We start from the raw sequence: 15,152 nt of genomic DNA, 5'->3' as shown, positions 1-15,152 counted from the left end.
TAATAGAAGTGTCATTTGGTATTAACGGAAACAATACATGTTTGCCTCCTCTGTGTGATAATCTTCATTGTTAAAAGCAAAATTGAATTTCATGTGTACTTTGGAAAAGGGGAAATACCGAGGAAGATGGGCAAGCAGGACCATAACAAATAAGGGAGTTTAGTCTGATACTGATGGAAATCTCTCCCATGCTGCTATTTTGGCTGGATGTAAATTTGTAATGGCTGCCATTATTATTCTTATGTGCTTTCAACTTAATTCCAAAATATGCCAACCCTATCCTAGGGTTTTCTTGGCAAGATATGTTCACAAACAGTTTGCTGTTGCCTTCTCCAAGACTGAGAAAATTTGACTTGTCCAAGATTACCCAGTGGTTTTCGATGACCAGGCAAATATTCAAACCTTGGTTTCCCAGAGTGCCAACTGTCTCTGACAGTTTCCTAAATTACACACGAAGTGTAGTTGCTACAAGTACACGCAATGGGAATTTGCAGCCTTCCATGCAGGATTTGTTGTAATTACCTTCAAGTTGTTTCTGATCTACGGCAACCCTAAGATGAACCTAAAAAGTCAGTATGGTCTAGTGGTCTGAACATTGCACTACGAACCTGGAGAGCAGAAACCCATTGGGTGAACTTGGCCAAGTCACACTCTTTCAACCTCAGAGGATGGCAATGGCAAGCCCCCTCTGAAGAAACTTGCCAAGAAAACCCTGTGATAGGTTTGCTTTAGGGTCTCCATAAATCAGAAATAACTTGAAGGCACACAACAACAACAACAACAACAACAACAAGGTGAACCTATCATGGGCTTTTGTTTTTTTACCAGATTTATTCAAAGAGAGTTAGCCTTTGTCTTCCTCTGAGACTGAGAGACTATAACTTTCCCAAGGTAACCCAGGCCTGTTACAGACTGCCAAAATAAAGCTGCTTCAGGTCTCTTTAGAGGTATGCTGTTTAAATGATGCATGGGTCCTAAGAGTCCAGAGGTCGTGCCAAAGCCACACTCCATTTCTAAGCACTGGAGTGCAGCTTTGGTGCAGCTTCCGGATTCTTAGGATGCATGCATCATTTAAACAGCATGCCTCCAAAGAGACCCGAAGCAGCTTTATTTTGGTAGTCTGTAACAGGTGAGTTTTGATTGCTCAGCAGAGATTTAAACTCTTTGAGTTGAAGTCCAATGCTAAAATCACCATATCATGCTGGCTGTCTTCCACACAGAATAGCTTTCTCCAAACAGGCATTCTTTAACTGTGTTAGATTACAGATCCCAACTTCCTCAACTACTATAGTCACTATAATGGGGACAATGGGAGTGACAGACCAGCACAGCTGCAGAAAAGGGGTGTATGGAAGGCTGACATTTACAGTCTGTGAAATAGCCTGTGGAGCTTTCACACTCCTATCTTCTCTCAAAGCAGACGTCTGAAGTGTTTCAGATCCAAGGTTCTGGCATAAACTCCCCCTTGATGATGTAATGGTTTTTTCCTCCTGGGACTTTACACGCTTAAGGTCTCATTGTCTCTCCCTGGATGTATTTTTCTCATAACATATATGGCAATCTTAAACTGTACCCTTGGGCAACCGTCCTTCTGCTTCTGAATCAGACCTGATTATTTGCTTGGGAACTGAAAGACAAAACCGCCCTTTGTAGAGCAAGGTGTATAGGCTGGAATGTGACAAGCGCATGAATAGACAGTGGGGCGGGGGAGTCAAATGAGGATCGTGGAAGTTGGCTTTGAAGCTCATGACGATGAAAGCCTGGGGGGAATGTGAGGGAGAGAAAAGATCTACGCCCCCAACCTCAGGGAATAAAAGGAGCCTGGAACAAGTGAGAGCCCGTTAGTCATCTTGATTTCTCAGAACATACTAGGGAAGTTTCTTTGGGGTGCCTCCATTTACTAACAACATGGCCACCACTTACAGGCAATACACCTCCTCCTCCTCTGTAAAGGGGTCTTCCTTTGGTGGGGGCTCCTCTCGACTTTCTTCTGCCCACCTTGGTGGGGGATACAGAGCTCCAAGCATGCATGGTGGAATGGGGGGCATCTCTGTCTCTTCTTCCCGTTATGTCTCTGGGGTAGGCAGTGGCCTTGGTGGTGGCTATGGAGGCAGCAGCTACTGCAGCAGCTTTGGGGGTGGCTTCGGAGGAGGTTTTGGGGGAGGCTTTGGTGCTGGCTTTGGGGGTGGCAGCTTTGTTGCTGGTGGTGAGGGCCTTCTGGCTGGGGGCGAGAAGGAAACCATGCAGAACCTGAATGACCGCTTGGCTAACTACCTGGACAAAGTGCGGGCCCTAGAGGAAGCCAACACTGAGCTAGAGGTTAAAATCAGGGAGTGGTACCAGAAGCGTGGACCTGGTCCAGACCGAGACTACAGCCCATACTTCAAGACCATTGAGGATCTGAGGAGCAAGGTAAGAGATGGTGGTCTCAAAGGGGTCCAGAGATGGAGACATTTCAGGAAGCTGCAGTGCTTGGAAAAGTTAGAGTTTGTTGTTGTTGGTTTTAGTACAACTCCCAGAATTCTCCATCAGCATGATGGCTGGAGGATTCTGGGAGCTGTAATCCAAAAGTATCCTTTCTATCCTTTTATTGTTACATGTTTACAGATAGGTCTAAAGGAGAATGATTTGGAAGGAGAATACATTTTCTAAACCAGCTCACCTGCCCAAATATTTTTTTAAAGAAAGATTTCTTAAAGTGTTCATTGTGCATTTTAATCTAGAGTAACTCACAAAGATACATTAGCCTAATGCTTTCTTTCTCAAAGTCATCCTCAGCTCCCAAAACATTCAACTCTGTTGTAAAACTCTTAATTAATCAAGGAAATTTATTCTGTTTTGTTTAGACTTAATCTAAATAACCCCAAGGGGTTCATTCAGATGACAGCACGAATTTTAAACTAGCATAGCATTACTTCGGAGAAAGTCATGACCACTAGTTATTGGCTTTATACATATACAAACATGCAGTCACCATTCTTTCACTGGACACAGTTTTGTCCTAGATCTCAGAAAGCTACTGTTTTGGACTATAGCTCTCAGAATCTTCCATTTAGCATGGCTAGTGGCTATGCTGTTTGCGGGGTTATGTGAGCTGCAGTTTTAAAAACATTTCAAAGCTTTGGGCCTGAAAATGGCAGTGGCCTGTCCTTGCCTCTTACTTATCGTGGCTCCACTGTTTCCCCTTTTTCTCGGTACTCATGGGGTTATCTTTTGGTCCCAGTGTTCTCCCTTTCCTTCTGTACCCATAGGATTATCTTCCTTAGTCTTTTATGTTGTCTAAACAGGATGTTACTGATACTACTACTGCTCCTACTACTACTACCATGACCACCACTACTACTACTATGAAATGGCATTTCCACAAACACTACTAATTTTTTTTATGTAACACAGCCAATACAAAACTCTAGTTCTTCATACAGTAATGTCAGTAAAAGAGGTTGAACCATGCCCTGAAAAGCCTTGGATTAATGTCCAATGGCAGGAGAGGGAGAAGGCAGGGTCACATGAGGTGAATGGGAGCAAATACAGTCAACTGACTTCTGTCTGTTTCCTTCTCTTAACAATGAGTCTGGCAAAGAGGAAGAGATCCATTTAGTATAAATGTGATTTGATTCTGACTGCAGAACGTCATAAAGCAAACTTCAGAATAAGGCCAACATTTATATTACACTGAAAAAGTTTAGGGAGTAGGGACCAAGTTCAGAAAAGTTACCTTTGGGACTGTAACTCCTAGAATCCGAACTGGGAGATTATGGGATTATGGGGGCTGTAATCCCAAAAGTAACTTCTTCCAGCTCTGGTTAGGAATGCAGTTGATTTAGCTTCACTCCCATCAAGCTGACTGAGTTGCTTTGGGCAAGTCTGCCCAACCTACCTGACAGGGTTGTTGTGAGAAGCAATGAGACAATTTTCAGCCTAAACACTGCTATAGGAATATTAAGTAAAAAAAATGCCTCTTGAGCCATGAAGCTACTCTTACTAAAATGTGAGCCTTTTGTTAAATCAAAAATATGTCTCCTCCAATAAAACTGGATCTATAAATTCTGCTGTAGCAGGTAAATTCCTTTGTAGAACAATAACATATATGTAGTGGTCCAAACTGAAGAGAAGAGTGCTACCTCCCACTCATGAATCATGGATCTGGATTAAGCATTAGAGTGTGAAAGCTGCTCTGTAGGCCAGCAGTGGGAATCACAAGGTCCTCCAGATGTCACAGCACTGCAAAACCCAGCAGCTGTAACCAAAATAACCTTGATGAGGAATGCTGGGAGATGCAGTCAATCAGCATCTAGAGGACCACATCATTTCCAGCCCTGGAGAAGGCAAATAGCCAAAGCTCCTTGAGTGGTGACAAGATTTGAGATTCCCCTAACTAGTTTTTCCTGCTCAGTGGGTTTCTTTGAAACTACAGAGAGCTTAGTTCTTTGGGTACAAACTCTATGTGACACTCCTACTAATTAACACAGGGTACAAGTTCTGACACAGGGATTAAGGACCTTTAACTCTTCATATATTTTTGGACAAGTTGATATGAGCCCAAAATGGAATTAAGTAGCTGTAGCATTAAAGAATATTTTTTTCCAAGTTCTGGGCTGAAACACTATCCTGACAGTTCAAGAATTATTATGGATGAAACAGCATTGAATAAAAGACATTCTGGATATACTCAAAGGAAGCAGCGAAAACCTCAACTCTAAGTAGATTCCTGTTTAGAAGCTAGATACAGAAAATTTGGAGAGATATATTCAAATCACCAATCTCTGCTTTCCTTTCAGATTCTAGCTGCCTCTGTTCAGAATGCTACCATCCTCCTGCAGCTTGATAATGCAAAGTTGACTGCTGATGACTTCAGAACTAAGTGAGTATAGCTCTACTCTCAGAATATATATATATATACACACACACACACAGAGAGACTTTTGTTGGGCTTTCTTCAAAGCTAACACCATAAATGGAAGCATTGTGGCAAATAATGGTTCTCTTACTTTTCATTTCACTCTTTCCCCCCTTAAACTTGTGATTGCAGGTTTGAGACAGAACATGCATTGCGAACAAGTGTTGAGGCTGACATCCATGGCCTACGCAAAGTACTGGATGAAATAACTCTGTCCAAGTCTGACCTAGAAATGCAAATAGAAAATTTGAAGGAGGAGTTGATTTACCTGCAAAAGAACCATGAAGAGGTGAGGACATCAAACTGTCTGCATTTCATGAGGGTGCACACTTAAAATCGAGAGCATAGGCATGCAACCAGTTTGTAGCATGAGGTGAATCCATCAGACAATAGCTTTTCCCAATATTAGTTGCCTTATAACTATTCAGGCACAGCAGATTATGTCACAAAGACCAGTCTTTGAAATATCTTTGAGAAGTGAGCTGAGTACAGAACTATGCAAAGCAGTCTAGCCACTTAATAAATGAGACCATAAACATGGATCTGGTTTACAAATGCACATTCAACACTTGATTTATTTGCACTTAAAACTCTGACAGTTCAAGTGTGTGAATTATCTCCAACGAAAATCACGATGCTATGACAGTTCTGTCCATTAATTCTGTAACAGCCCGTTCATACATGCAAGTTACAACAGGTTGTGCAGATAGTGTTCAAGATACAGTAGTGGGAAATGGTATAGCCGTTACAAAGCTAGGCTGCAACATCTGCTTTGTGTCCGTTCTATATCAACTACAGCAAGAGGAGTATGGAAGAATCAAATTCATGAAAGAGCTTCCCACCTGAGAATTTGATGTGCCAAGCTCAAGGGATTGGAACTATCCAATCGCTCCTGTCAAACATTTTGTAAAGGATTATTAGTTTTAATTTTAATAACTAGGACTACTGATTGTTGTTAACATGGGTGTCATAGTTTTGAAGAAAGAAGAGAAAACTGGGGGAAATGGGGGGATTCTCATATGAAAAGAAAACAAATTATAAGAGTAAGGATGTGGTTCTTTTTGATGGGTCAGTTTCTTTGTAATCAAAAGGCTGTATAAGGAAGGCTCTAAAATGTCCAAAATAAAGAAGAAGAAAAAAGAAGAGTGTTCCCAAAAGGTACTGCTATGGATAGCTAGATGACCTTCCTTCCTTGTTTCTTTATCACAGGAACTGAAAGTTCTCCGAAGCCAGCTGGGTGGTGAAATCACTGTGGAAATGGATGCTGCTCCTGGGGTTGACCTGACCAAGATCCTGGCAGAGATGCGTGAACAGTATGAGACCTTGGCTGAGAAGAATCGTAAAGATGCTGAGCAGTGGTTCTTCAGCAAGGTGGGCCTTCCTTGTGATAAATTGACTTTCCAGAGAGGGTGGTGGATATTTTGGTTTGTGCCTCATTATGGTGCCATGTGGTTTTTTTGCAGACCGAAGAGCTGAACCGAGAAGTCGCCATCAATACGGAGCAATTACAGAGTGGCAAATCGGAAGTCATAGAGCTGAGACGTACACTCCAAGGCTTGGAAATTGAGCTGCAGACACAGCTCAGCATGGTATGGGACTCTCACATTTCCATACTATAACTAATTAAGTAAGAAATAGCACAACATTCATCCTGCCACTGGAGTGCATTCAATCATTGTAGAGGCACAATAGAACATTGCAGAGATACTTCTAATACATTTTCTATTTCTAGTATGGATATAAATCTTCACTTATTTAATTCTTGCACATGAGAATGAAAAAATTCAAAATATTTCTTTATACTGGATGGGATTACAGGAGGTTTTGTGTTTTTTCAAATATTTCCCACATTTTGGGAATTTTTGCAAAAAGTTTGTGGTTTTGTTTTGGTTTTTGTATTTTACATCAGTCCATTTATTTTACCTAATCAGATGTCAAATATTACTTTTGTGATGAAAATAACATCACATTCTTCAGTGGTGTCCTCACACCTGGTGTCACCTGGTGCAGGGAACGGGGCTTCTGGGGGTGGCACTTTCAGGGGCAGTGAAAAAGGATAGTATGGCATGGAGGGGGGGAGCATACGCAGCCTCTCTTGGATGGTGCCATACCATTCTTTTTGTTATGAGGAAAGGGATAGGATGGCATCAGAAGGGAGCAAGCCAGGCCTCCCTTGGATGGTGTTGCCCCATCCTTTTCCTCATGAGAAAAAGGATGGGACAGCATGGGGGGAGCTCGCTCACGTGGCTTCCCTCAAGAGAAGAATATAACAGCACAGAGTGGGAGGGTCCAACCAGGTGTCACCCCTGTTCTAGGGTGTCACCCAGTGCAGGCCGCACCACCACTCGGCCTTGGGATGCCATTGACTTTATTCAGAAAAATGTTTTTCCCCCATTGCTGTTGCTGACCAAAAAGAAAGAAAGAAAGAAGTCAAGCACTTGTTATCCTTAGTGGTGAAGTCATAAGAATTTGACAGAAGACTTCAGATATTGCATGTCCGCAATAGGGATGGGTGATATGTTCATTTTAGTTGGGTTTTGATCAAAATTTGCAGCATTTCTGAGAAACCAGAACTGGCAGATTATCTCACTCCTAGTCACACCTAAAGCTAACACTACTCATATGTGAGGGGCCCATCACAATAAGTGAGAGAGAGAAAATAAATGAGAAAGACAAAGAAAGAGATGAGAGAGAGGTACCCTCCCCATGTAACCTCTTTTGATCTTTCCACCCTATTCTTGTTTCCTAGAAAAACTCACTGGAAGGCACTTTGGCAGACACAGAAAACCGCTATGGTGTCCAACTCAGCCAGCTCCAGGCCCTGATCACCAGCGTGGAAGAGCAGCTTGCTGAGCTCAGATGTGACATGGAGCGCCAGAATCATGAATACAAGATCCTTCTTGATGTCAAGACTCGCCTGGAGCAGGAGATTTCCACCTACCGCCGCCTGCTAGAAGGAGAGGAAGCCCAGTACGTAAAGGGGATTGTAATACTGGGTCCTGACAGGTGATAAGGGAATAGGTAGAGCTGCAAAGGTCTGCAAGAGTGAATCTCTAAGCTTGGGAGTAATTAGTTACAAATAAATAACTAAATGACTAATGTATAACTACATTATGTTACAAATCTCACATAGTAAATGATACATTCATTCCTTTTGCAGTGTGTATATAACTTTTTGGTTACTTTTATAGTTATAGTTATATCGCGTCACTGGTAATAGAGAAATATCACACATGGTTAAGAATTGCCTCATGCTGCTGGGTAAAAAGCATTCAGATAGTACTAAAAACGTAAATAAAAGTAGCTGTTTTAGTTAATTTTGATAAATAGGAAAGTAAAGAGTTAGTTTTGAAAGTTGCAGTCATAATGGCAGCTACATTTGGAGGGCGTAGAACTGAAACTGTGACTAATTACAGTTTAAATTCAAGTTTTCAAGCATAGAATCTTTTCTTCCCAGAAAGATATTTGGGACTGCAAAGCAATTGTTTAAGATTGCAGTCTTTTAGTCCTAGCCTCCCATTCCGTTATTTCTGAGGACGACATACTATTATTGTGGCATGAAATTGGGCTATTATGGCTGCTGGCTGTTCAGAACATCAGACTGCTGTCTCATCCTGGTGTTAGCTGAAAAATTGGTACAAGGCAAAGGGTAAACCAGACCAGATATCCCTCTACTCAGATGCACTGCATTTTAGGACTGATCATGAACAAAAATGTAATTAAAGAAATAATATATTCCGTTGTCATGGAATATTTCCTGTAGGGTTCATTTTTTGAAAGATGAAACTAAGTTGATGCCGTAGCTGTGTAACTGGATGCTTCTTATCAGTGACTATCACCCTTAATTGCCACCTCTATTCATTGCAATTCAAGATGATGGTTTATGCTTTGCTAATTTTGTCCTATTCTTCTTTTTGTACAGCATTTCCACCCAGTATTCTTCAGGTAAGGATCTTTTACTCCTTGTCATTCATATTCATACGTAAGCCTCAGTTTGGAAGTTGTTTTATACTGTTGAGTAAACTGAAATGTCTATACAGGCAAGATATATAAGATGATGATGTTAATGTATTGTTAAGAACCTGGCAATTACTTATTCAGGATGGCAGTAGCTTGTTGACCAAAGCCAAACAAATTGATAAAATCATTGGCCTTAACTGGGTGAGGGGTATAGTTAACAACAGGGTTGAACACATTGCAACTCCATCCTACAGAACCCTGGGATTTGTAGTTTTGTGAGGCACCCACACTGTTTGACAGAGAAGGCTAAAGACCTTGAAAAACTACAAATCCATAGGATGGCACTACATCATTTAGAGTGGTATCAAACTGTAGCTGCAAACTTAGTCTTCCAAGTGGAAGTCAGAGATCAGAGCCAGGAACCATTAGGTACAACTCCCAGAATCCCTAGCCAGGATGGCCACTGGATTCCAAGTGTTGTAGTCCTCCCACCATTGCATTTCCAAGAGTGGTCAGCAATAAATTGTGTGTGGTGCATCACCTCTCTGTCTTGCTATTTTGAAAGTAACACCCCCCTTCTTCCTCTCTCCTGCTTTAGGACCCACAACCACTCGCCAAGTTCGTACAATTGTGGAGGAGGTCCAAGATGGAAAAGTGATCTCATCTCGTGAACAGGTCCATGTCTCTGGACGTTAAGCCTGCATCTTGGACAAACCAGCTTGTCCCTCCTAAGTGATGTTGCTCTAGTTTGTAGTTTCCTGCTCTGTTCCCTACCATCCACAATTTGAGCTCTGTATGCTACAGTCACAGGGCACCAATAAAGCTGTTTGCATCTCATTGAAGAAAACCATGAGGTTTTGTTTTCTTTTTCTCAGCTGTCAGAATAGCTGGTCTTTGCTCCAACACTTTTAGCTACATAAGACAGATAGAAACCAGGAATATTCATAACCTCTCTCTTACACATACACAAAGAGGGAGGGAGGGAGGGAGGGAGGGAGGATGTACTGGTTGTTTCTTTTTGGGAAAGGAATCATGACTGACTCCATTGGCATCACCAGGCTTGGTGACACCGTGTGGGAGGGAGGCTGCCGATGGGGAGCAGTGACAGTGGCCTATCCACTCTCCTGCTGTTTGCCCCTGGTAGCTTTGTTGCTGGCATGGTTAACTCCCCAAGGAGAGTGTCAAGCCACTGATAAAGCCATGAGGGCATATTACCCTCGTCGCCACCTTGGTTCCCTCCCCTCGGTTCCTCCCATCTGGCGCAGGGGGAGCTGTTGGAGGGGAAGTGGCAGCAGCCTGTCACCCTCCATTGCTTGTCCCTTGTGGCTTTGTTGCTGGCCCAAGTCCCTCCCCAGGAAGGAAGCAAGCCTGGAGACAAAGTCACAAGGGGCACGCTTGCCCCTCTGTCACAGTCGGAGAAGGATCCCACGCCTACTGCGAGGTGTCACCTGGTGCAGTCCGCACTCCTTGCAACCACCGATTGACACCACTGACTGACCCACTAACCAGCAGCATCCTGTCAGGACCATTCGATTACAGGTGGCAAAAGATCCAAAGATCTTTCCATCATCTGTAACAAAAGCCTTCCTTCCATCCATCCCTCCCTCCCTCCTTCCTTCCCTCCTTTCTTTTTGTTTCACCCCTTATTACAGAAACATCTCAGATCAAAAACACCTGAGAAAAAGTAGCTGCTTTGAAATCACTGGCCTTAAAAAAAAATTAAATCACTCAATGATGCACTGGCCTTGGGCCAATATTTTTTCCCCTGGAGACTTAAAATTGCTCCTAAGTTATCAATTAAAGTTTTAGCATGGATTAAACAAACTTATTTGAATCAGTAGCATTTATAGTAGTGACTCCGAGGAAGTCCCAAGATCTTTGTGCAAGGATAGGAATGCAATTAATATTCTTTTGCCCGTAACAAGCACTATATAGGCCAGAATAGTCTCTGAGTGTCCCACACAGATTCTTTGTAGCATCTACTTTACTCTATTATCACACCTATTTTATCAGATTTCCACTGCGTCAGCATTCAAACTGCCACTCATAGATAACTCAGAAGTACTGCAATATATTGAAACAATTATTGTGTCAGATTCTGTGCAGTAACAGTCAGATTAAAAACCTGCATGTACAGACTTGGTTCCAGGGTTTAATGAAATTAATTATATGTTCAAAAGGTGCTCAGAAACAGCCTAAGGGTCCCCCTTCAAAGAAAATGATTACTCTAACTCTGGCTCCAGTTAATTGAAACTTTTGCCAATTCTGAGTATGCCCTGTTGAAGAAAACATTTGACATATAAGGTGAGGAAGCTTGTATCTAAGCTGATCATCCATCCCCCCCCTCCCCAAGCCCATTTAGATCCCACCTTCCTCCAAGGACTTGAAGGAAGCATGCATGATTCTTTCTCCTCACCCTATTTTATACTCACAATGACTTTGTGAGGTGGTTATTGCTGCTGTGTGCCTTCGTTTCTGAGTTATGATGATCCTAAGGCAACCCTATTACAGGGTATTCTTGTCAAGCTTTCTTCAGAAGGGGGTTGCCTTTGCTTTTCTCAGAGTCTGAAACAGTGTCACTTATCCAAGGCCACCCAGTGGGTTTCCATGGCTGAGTGGATATTTGAACCCGGGACTCCAGAGTCGTAGTCCAATGTTCAAATCATGAAATAGGCTCAGCTAAAAGAGGTTTCAGTGATTGGTCGAAGGTCACCCAGTGAGCTTCTTGGGTGAGAGAGGATTTGAACTTGAGTCTTCCACATTAAATCTTAGACTGAGGAGCTGTGCGTACTGGTCTTAAAGGCCAGCATGGATGTGGAATCGGAATGTAGGGTCCTCATGATACATGTCCCAACTCTGCCCCCATGCGCCGTGACGTTGTGCACTGCACTGCATGACATGCGGCATCACAGCACTCCTCTGGTGCTGTGTCTGGACAACGCAACACCAAAGAAGCACCGTAAAGCCAAGTTGCCAAGGCTATCACGCCCTTTGCAGGATATAAAAAGGAGCCGCTTTTTGCAGCTCCTTTTTGCACCCTGTAAAGGGCAGTTTGGGAGTGCGGTGTGCAGTTGCCATGGCCCTGAACTGGCACAGCCCCTGAGGCTCTTATGAATTACTCTGTACTGATTCTCAGTTGGTGCTTCACAGAGAGTGGTACTGGGAGTGCAGGTTATGCACCATATGGATATAACATTATACTTGGCTATGCAACTAGGGAGACTCACAGTGGTTTACATACCAATATTGTTAAAAGACTAGACAGATGCAACCCTCAGGCTGACAGTCTAAAAAGACATAAAGGAAAGGGGAGTGGCAAGGGAAAAGGAAATCAAGATAACTCAGATGCAAGTTCAACACAATATGCAAAAGCACATTGCGGTTGATAAAATAGCCTGTTAGCATCCTGAGCATGGCTGGTTGGCTGGGTGATTGCTTGTGTTTTAAATTAAGTATGGAGTGGCAAGATATAAATATTTTAAATAAATATTTATGTTGTCATCATTTACATTGGAGTGTGAAAGATGGTACAATGTAGCTGAGCTTCACAACAACAACATAGGATTGGATCTTAGTGTTTATCTGCACTATGCACATCTATTAGGTTCATTCCAAGGTAACTGTTATGCCACCACTATACAGAATCCTGATATTTACATTTTGGTGAAGTGTTTGGAATTCTCTTCTAGAGAACATTAATGCTTTTGACAGAGGATTCTAAGTACTTTACCAAACTACATATCCCAGCCCCTGAGACTCTTATCCCAGCCCCTGATTTTCCTGGTGTGCAAGGTGTCAGATCATGCCACTCTCACTCAAGGCTTTCTCAAGCTAGAATATGTCTTGGCTGTGTTTAGAGCTAATCACTGTATCTGCTCCTCATCTTCCTCTCCTTGCCATGTCTATTCTCAGCTGTAAGAGCTGTTAAAATATTTGGAAATATATACATATTTATTTAAATGCATGCTTTAGGGAAGGTTTTAAACAAACTACAGTATGATTAATTTGAGAGCTGGACAGAATAAACCCCTGAATGAATTTCTGAATTTTTGAAAGACACAGCAATTTGACACCACTTTGGAAGACTAAAGGTTGCAGCTACAGTTTGATACCACTTTAAGTGTTGTAGTGCCATCCTATGGAATCCTCAGATTTGTAGGTTTATATGGTCTTTCTTTAGCCTCCTCTAACTACAAATCCCAGGATTCTGCCATGGAAGTTAAAGTGATGTCAAACTGCATTATTTCTACAGTGTAGATGCACCCTGGGTGAGACACTTAAGCGGTTCAGATATGTGCTAAGTCCAAATGCCACTGTTGTCTTCTACTAAGGGAAAAGGGGTTATTTAATAAGAGTGGGCAAGCCCTGAAGATCAGAAAATATTTTAGCCACCTCCCAAGCCTGAACAAGCTGTTTTTTGGATTGCAAATCCTAGATGCCTCACTCAGCATTGTCAATGGTGAAGAAATTTAGAAGCTGTAGTCCAAAACATCTGCTGGATCAATGTTTTCCCCATCCCTATTAGTCTGTACTTAGAATAGAAAGTGTAGAGTGGCTAGACATTTTATTGCTTTATTCTTTATTTAGAAAAGCTGATGAAATCTTGATGACCATGAATCATCTTTAAATTAGGAGGCTCACAGTTCCAAGGGTGCTTTAGCCACAGAAACCATCAGGAGCCTTTGACAAACTACTAACACTGAGCAACTAACTGCCTTGCTGTTTTCACTATGGGAATATGGATATTAATTTATTGTATAGGGTCGTTGTAAGAATTACTACAGTATTCTGCTTAAAACTCTTCAGACTCTGAGGGTGTGAGTCTTACAAATTCTTATCAAAAGTAAGCCCCATTAATGGGACTCTCCTTTGAATAAACATGCATAGGATAGCATATTTACAACATATTGTTTTTTACACTTATGACCTGATATTTGGGAGAACCGTTTACATGTGGTATCCTGATAATCTCCCAGCCTTGATGCTTATAGGGCCAGATCTGTTTAATTAGATTTAATGGTAAAACACTATTAAGTTCCTTTAAACCATTTAATTTAACCTATGTGCTTAAATGGTTTCATGTCTTTAGTTATAGATTGGATTTTAATCTATGTTGTACCCCATCTTGAGCTTGGGGAGAGGCGGGTAAGAAATAAAAATGTATGTTGTTGTTATTGTTGTTGTTATTCTTCTATGAATTTGTTTAATCTCCTACTCATAAAATCATAGAAACATAGAGTTGGAGGAGACCTCAAAGACCATTCAATCCAACCCCATTCTGCCATGTAGACACAGCCAAACATACCCATCCAGCCTCTGTTTAAAAACCTCCAAAGAAGGACACTTTACCACATTTTAAAGCCATTCAGAAGGGAAGCCACCCTGGAGTCACCTTGAAATTGGGTGACAACCAAGAAATGGGGGATTTCAAGATGAATCTAGAGGATGTTGAAGATGGCTTTGACCTATGGTGGGGCTGGGAAAGATGCCTCTTTCCCAGCTCAAAAAGGAGTGGATCTTTTCTGCTCCTTTTTGGGCCAGGTCAAGGTGGACTGAGGCTGTGGCGTGTGTTTGCCGCGGCCCCAATCTGTCTTCAAAAGGGCTGGCTTCAAGCCACCCCTTCTTCCTGGTCTGTTCCAGCCCCAAGTCTACAAAAGCTTACATTACAATATATTTTACTCAATTAGTGGTGTTATAAGATCTCTTTTCATACTGATACTCCAGATGAATACGGCACTGGCTGCATCCACACTGCAGAAATAAATCCAGTTTGACACCACTTTAACTGCCCTGGCTCAATGCTGTGGAATTCTGGGAACTGTAGTTGGTTGTGGCACCAGTGAAAAACCGGATTTATTTCTGGAATGCAGATGAGAAGTATGTTTCTGAATTCTACCCTACACACTTCCTAGGAGAGTGGTGGAGTCTCCTTCTTTGGATGTTTTTAAACAGACGCTAGATGGCCATCTTTTGGCGGTGCTTTGATTGTGAGTTCCTGCATGACAGGGGTTGCACTGGATGGTCCTTAAGGTCTCTTCCAACTCTATGATTCTATGATTCTACTGTCAAATTGTGGCACCATCCTCCAATAAGTCAAATCTTTGCTTCTGTCCACAGGTTGCTTGTGACCAAAACATCATAGCAATGCAATTATGCTAAGAATTTTAAAATTCTCTACACTAAAATATATTTCCAAGGTTGCTGTGCATCCATGACAGATAAACTTGTTTCTGTTTCAGAACATGCCCCAACAATTAATGGTTTACGAGTGAATTTATAGAGCTTTCAGCTG

The 15,152-nt window shown here is 42.1% G+C and overlaps 1 protein-coding gene across 1 annotated transcript; it reads left to right on the top strand.

The window, feature by feature from the left end:
* Nucleotides 1-1,855: 1,855 nt before the first annotated feature.
* LOC121934866 (keratin, type I cytoskeletal 14-like) lies at nucleotides 1,856-9,707 on the top strand. The gene is made up of 8 exons (XM_042475771.1): nucleotides 1,856-2,412; nucleotides 4,782-4,864; nucleotides 5,033-5,189; nucleotides 6,110-6,271; nucleotides 6,364-6,489; nucleotides 7,650-7,870; nucleotides 8,823-8,845; nucleotides 9,459-9,707. The coding sequence occupies exons 1-8, from the start codon at nucleotides 1,909-1,911 to the stop codon at nucleotides 9,554-9,556; spliced, it is 1,374 nt and encodes a 457-aa protein (XP_042331705.1). The 5' UTR covers nucleotides 1,856-1,908; the 3' UTR covers nucleotides 9,557-9,707.
* Nucleotides 9,708-15,152: the final 5,445 nt, after the last annotated feature.

Source organism: Sceloporus undulatus, chromosome 6, assembly GCF_019175285.1.
Source record: "Sceloporus undulatus isolate JIND9_A2432 ecotype Alabama chromosome 6, SceUnd_v1.1, whole genome shotgun sequence".
Classification (NCBI taxonomy): Eukaryota; Metazoa; Chordata; class Lepidosauria; order Squamata; family Phrynosomatidae; genus Sceloporus; species Sceloporus undulatus.
The sequence above is the reverse complement of the archived record's forward strand: the minus strand, read 5'-3'. Positions and strand labels throughout refer to the sequence as shown.

Excerpts from the sequence above, each read along its gene's own strand:
- LOC121934866 (XM_042475771.1), top strand. The coding sequence starts at position 1,909 with ATGGCCACCACTTACAGGCAATACACCTCCTCCTCCTCTGTAAAGGGG. Across the intron at positions 2,413-4,781 it reads TTGAGGATCTGAGGAGCAAG|ATTCTAGCTGCCTCTGTTCA; the intron begins GTAAGAGATGGT and ends CTTTCCTTTCAG. Across the intron at positions 4,865-5,032 it reads GCTGATGACTTCAGAACTAA|GTTTGAGACAGAACATGCAT; the intron begins GTGAGTATAGCT and ends TTGTGATTGCAG.